We start from the raw sequence: 6,000 nt of genomic DNA on the forward strand, positions 1-6,000 counted from the left end.
GTCCTCTTCTCCTCTCTGTCCACTAACCACCACACTGGGTCCTCACTGTCCTCTTCTCCTCTCTGTCCACTAACCACGCTGGGTCCTCACTGTCCTCTCCTCCTCTCTGTCCACTAACCACCACACTGGGTCCTCACTGTCCTCTTCTCCTCTCTGTCCACTAACCACCACACTGGGTCCTCACTGTCCTCTTCTCCTCTCTGTCCACTAACCACCACACTGGGTCCTCACTGTCCTCTTCTCCTCTCTGTCCACTAACCACGCTGGGTCCTCACTGTCCTCTCCTCCTCTCTGTCCACTAACCACCACGCTGGGTCCTCACTGTCCTCTCCTCCTCTCTGTCCACTAACCACCACGCTGGGTCCTCACTGTCCTCTCCTCCTCTCTGTCCACTAACCACCACACTGGGTCCTCACTGTCCTCTCCTCCTCTCTGTCCACTAACCACGCTGGGTCCTCACTGTCCTCTCCTCCTCTCTGTCCACTAACCACCACGCTGCGTCCTCACTGTCCTCTCCTCCTCTCTGTCCACTAACCACCACGCTGTGTCCTCACTGTCCTCTCCTCCTCTCTGTCCACTAACCACCACGCTGGGTCCTCACTGTCCTCTCCTCCTCTCTGTCCACTAACCACCACACTGGGTCCTCACTGTCCTCTTCTCTCGATGCAGGACCACCTGCTGCTGCCGGCCATCAGCCACAACAAGACCACCCGACCCAAGATGTCGCTCGTCATGCCCGCCATATCTGTCAACGGTGAGTCCGTCTGGGTGACGCGCGGTGGAGCGCTTGGCATTCTATAGCCCCATTTCAGTTTTATGTTGTTGTTTTTCTTCCATCTTCGCTAAATCCTACAATTTTGCTTGATTGGCTCAGCAGAAAGACTCGCAATGTACAAACTTTGTAATATTATTATTATTACCTGTATTTAGCCGGATAAAACATTAAGAACGGGTTTCTTATTTACAATGTCGATCTGGTCGGCACGTGTAAAGTGTACAGATAGACCTCAATCTGGAATCTCATCTATCAGGATTGTCACGACGAATCGGGAATCGATTTCATATGGAACCGTGGCATCCAAGAATCCAGAGATTACCACCCCTACTTGTCTGCTTCCGGTACATTTGTGTCATCTTTTCCTCCCCTCTCCCTCCCTCTCTCTCTCTCTCTCTTCTTCCATCCTCTGCTCTCGACAGAGAGCTTATACAACTCCTCTCAAGGCTACGAGATGATGATGCAGGTGGACTGTGAGGTCATGGACACGCGGATCATCCCCATCAAGTCCTCCGCCGTGCCGCCGTCTCTCCGCGACCCGCCGCCCCCTCCCCCTTCCTCTCACCATCACCACGGCAACCACACCTCGCTCCGGGGGCGGCAGCAGCAGCACCACCACCCCTCCCCGCGGCAGCCTCTGCCCGTGCGGCGCCGGCCGGCGGAGTATTTCATCAGCCAGGCGGAGGGGGTCTAGTTAGGCGCCGCCGCCGCGGTGAACCAGGGGAGAAAGATTAAAGCGGAAGGAAATACAGGGCGGGGGGGGTTCTGGGAAAACAAAATGGAGGGGGTGTTAGGAGGGGTTTAAAGGAGGTCAAATTGCCAGGGATATACGAGGAGACCGCGCGGCTCAAATAAATAACTTTACTTAATTTCATGCTAAGACGCATGTAACGTGTGTGACGGCGTAATAATACTGATGACGTGTTGTTGACTCGTTCCTAGCAGCATTCCCCGCGCCGACCGGCCTGCACTTCACTCCTTTGCGATTCAAAGTTTATGAATTTATTGACTTTATTTATTGATGCGCTAGTAACAAACACATCAAATTATAAGAAGAAAATCGGGAAACCCATGTCAAAATTTGGTTTTGAAAGATCGAGCGACGCCTCGTTCAGATAAAACACACGTATATATTTCTATAATTTAATTTTTTTTATTAAAAACCTAGTCCGACTCAAACATAGCAGCACACAGCACTTGGATATAGTGCTGCACTTTGATATCTAAACGGTTAGGAGACATACCGTTTCTATGCAGCGAATGGTACTGCATATATAGACACATCTTCAACAGCGGTGTAGCGGCAGTCGATATAAAGACGAAAGCTTACAGTCCTGAGCTGTCACCTCACCTCTAGTGTAATATAGCTTCCACATCTAAAGATGAATAGTTTATAGGTCTTCATCGGCCTGCCATGTTAAATGACGGCGAAACAATGACCAAATTTAGCATTCTGCCCCCAGTACTTAGGCTTTTTGACTGTATGTCAATGGTGATTTGGGTTATGAAGGGTATCCTCTGTAGGCCTAGTGAATGGAGAGATACTCTTTAGGTAGGCTACCCTCGGCTACACTACTGATTTTCACACCTGGACACTTTTTATTTTTTTTGCGTTTTGTATATTTGTGTTGCTGGAGACTCTCACTCACTCACTCACTCTCTCGCTCTCTCTCTCTCTCTCTCTCTCTCTCAGTTGTAAGTACATTCAGAGAGAAACAATGCGGTCTTGATGCTAGTTGTCAGCACAAATGATGGTTGTTTGACAAGTCAGGACTACTAGGTTAGCCACTATGAGAGTCATCTGATGTATAAGAGAGAAAATAAATAAACTATTTCAATTTGTACTTACCGGAACACAATTTGTTATTAAACAATATTATCCAAAGCTCTGGTCACTCAGAACCGAACGATGCAGAGTTTGGTCATGTTGTACTGCAGCGCACCATATCGTCGAGGCCCTCAACAGAAGCACTGATCAGGGCGCCGTATTCACAAAGCCTCCGAACTAAAAACCGGTTCTCAGATTCTCAGAGTTATGTTTTCTCAGAATGTCCCCTCAAGGACAGGTTCAGGCTAATTCCCACTGAAGATGAGCGTTATTTAGGAAACTACCGGTAGTGAGAAATACTCTCAAAACGCTGAATGATAAAGGTTGATAAAGTGACTTGATCATGCAGGAATAATGTGATAAATGAGCTCCCATCTCCCTCTCGTGATTCTGTCTTTTCACAGTGTCCATGGGTGAATTGAAAGATGCTCATGAATACAATTGTATTATAATTTTCTAAACAACGGCTCTTATGTGGGCTTTCCCAGTGTTGTTGGGATAATTGATGGGACACATTTTAGTTCTGCATGCGTGTAGCTACGCTATAAAGAATTCACATGGTCAGCCTGAGAGAATAGTGGAATAAAAACATTGCTATATTGTCGGGGGCTATTAGGTTGCTGTACTACAATTTAAGTTTTAAATTCTTTGGCATTATTAGCTAGTTATATGTTGTCATCCGTGCCTCTTCAGGAATGTTTAGGCTAACTTGGGAGTATTCTCTGAATGTTTGTGAATACGGGCCCAGGTTTCCTATTTTCAGATGCGAAGCCCCTCCATGACTGGCAGCGTCACTCACTCACTCACTCACTCACTCACTCACTCACTCACTCACTCACTCACTCACTCACTCACTCACTCACTCACTCACTCACTCACAGATTCAGTCATTCACTCACACTTCACTTCGCCTCAGTGGTTTACGTGGTGTAACTGATGGCTCTTGCTAGCCAGAGAACTCTCAAAAACAACATCCAGGAGCCTTCACGCTCACTAAGCTACTTGAATATTAATACTTATATCGCTGCGTAATATCGTGTCTCCAATGGACGAATATGCCGTTAATAATAAACTAAGACACACACAAAGACAAATAAAAAATTAAATCAAAGGATTATTATATATTCTTTTCTCGTTAATGAGAAATCCCGCTTTCTGAAGCATCTCTCAGATTGGTCTTGTTTTTATATGGATATGGGTTCAGTTTTTGAACAAGAGTTATTTAATAGCTGTAAATATAAGTGTTTGTTGTGTAGATATTTTGATCTCTTTTTCATGTACTACCTTGTTTTTGTTTTCCTTTTTCTTTTTTTTTTTTTTACTTTTACAAACAAAAATTAAAAAGTGGAAAAAAATAATATGATCATGGAATAAGGTGAATGGCAGATGAATACATACGTCTTGAATTGCATAAATGTAATTGACCGGTCTCAAACCCCACCCTCCTCTCTTGATCCTCAATCACAGCTGTTGCTTCCCTCGGGACACATTTAAATAGTTGCTTCAAGCAACTGTTGCAATTGGAGGATCAGGAAAAGAGGGCAGGGCTTGAGACTCGGATGACTGATCCCCTTCATCCTTTGTCGTCTGACCGTGTGATTGTGAGATTGTTTTGCCACAGTTCCTAACAATACAAAAATATTGACCCCATTCTATCTATATAGAGTATAGATGTATTTATGGAGATTTAGATAAAGATTTTTTTTTTATGTACAGAAATTCCTAGAAAATTATTAATTATAACTACAATCGAAATACATTTTGACTATGCTCTGAAGATGTATCTGTTAAAATGGTTTAATATCCAATTCTACATAATATCTGATCCCCCATCAGCCTAATCATCCGGCAGTTTTGATATGACAGACCATGGTGTCCACAACTGTATTTTTCATTGTGTCCTAGATGCAAATCTGATCCCAAAATACTGCCTGCTTAATATTTCTGTTTCCTTTTGTTTTACAACGTGGAATTGAAAGCTGTGTTGTTGTTTTGGGGGGGTGGGGGGTGTTCTTCTCCAACTCTATTCTATTGATAGAGTTCGCCCCATGTTGCCTTAGCAACTGGAGTTTCTCTAGAAAGGAAGAAGAATGTAAACAGCGTAACATTCTGAATGTCACCTGGGATAGAATCACAAGTTACTTAGCAACAGCCCTGGAGTGAGATTGGTGTGTTAACATGGCTGTTGCAGTCAAACCCCATATAGAGCCCTGGTCTCCTTTTGTGTCTGTCAAACTGTTGCTCTGTTTCATCTGCCTGTCTGTCTGCCTGCCTGTCTGTCTGTCTGTCTGTCTTGACCACCTTTTTGTCAGATTTTTATACAAAATATTTGAATTGTTCTTTTTTGTCTAAAGAAATGAAAAAAGTTGTATATGAAGCTATAAGGGTGTTTTGTTTATAGGGAAAGGGGCATGGTGGGGGGGGGGGGGGGGGGCAGACGACGACGATGTGTTGTCTTACTTTATACTCTGATAAAGCTGCATTGCTTTTGTGGATGATAACGGGGGAATTAATGCAATTGTACAAGTCATAATGATATCTTATTTTTTTTTAAAGGTAGTCCCGAGCCTTTCTTACAGGGTCACAGACAAAGAACATGCTTTGCTTGGGGAATGTTGCGCTCTCTAATGCATGTGTTGGAGACTTCATGGGCCGTGTAAATTTGAGCAGTTGAGAACCTTTTGACTAATCGTAGACATTCCCTTTGGCTTTAATATGTATGTTCATTATGACACACACACACACACAGCATCATGAATCCAGAAACACCATGTGAAAAATGCACACCGACGGCAAACCTTGAAGCATGCAATCTGGTTACTAAGGTAGCGATGTAAATATGGTCTGTTTTCTTTTTTATGTTTTCTTATTTAAATGATGTTTTTCATAATGTTTATGTACGTCTCTAATTTCATCGTTCCCCAATGAGATGTTTTAACTGCTGCCTTTTATGTTTGTAGAAAAATGTAAAGTTGAATTTGATAAATAAAAAGATACAAAATGAATACATGGCACTGTTTTATGTTTTTTTTTTATATATTTTTTTTAATTTTTTTTAATTTGATTTAAGATGATACTTCTTTATTAATCTCCTTGGGGAAATAGTTTGACCAGTTTGAATCCCAGCACAGAGCTAGCCTTCCTCCCCAACTTGTTCAGTTTGTTGGTGTCTCAAGTTTATGTCCCACCCCCTGTGGAGGGACTTGGTGTTGTCTGACCAGTCCAGTTTATTGTTGAAGTGTACTCCCAGGACCTTGTAGGTGTCTGCCATCTCTTACAGTTTGGATATGTATGGTCATGTTCTTACATTTCTCTATTATACCATGTCAACAAAACATGTCGTGGAGGGAGGGTTGTTCGCTAGTTTAAATTAAGGTGGGTTTTGCTACCTTTAGCT

General features: G+C 43.4%; 1 protein-coding gene across 2 annotated transcripts in view; it reads left to right on the forward strand.

Moving 5' to 3' along the window:
- atf6b (activating transcription factor 6 beta) overlaps nt 1-5,007 on the forward strand; it is a 102,914-nt gene extending 97,907 nt beyond the window's left edge. For both annotated transcript variants that reach the window (XM_084313232.1, XM_084313233.1), the window contains 2 exons: nt 670-754; nt 1,198-5,007. In XM_084313232.1, the coding sequence (XP_084169358.1) occupies nt 670-754; nt 1,198-1,469 (357 nt within the window). In that variant the 3' untranslated portion in view covers nt 1,470-5,007. The remainder of the gene's footprint in view (nt 1-669; nt 755-1,197) is intronic.
- Nucleotides 5,008-6,000: the final 993 nt, after the last annotated feature.

This window comes from Notolepis coatsorum (assembly GCF_963971535.1).
Source record: "Notolepis coatsorum genome assembly, chromosome: 4".
In the NCBI taxonomy this organism is placed as follows: Eukaryota; Metazoa; Chordata; class Actinopteri; order Aulopiformes; family Paralepididae; genus Notolepis; species Notolepis coatsorum.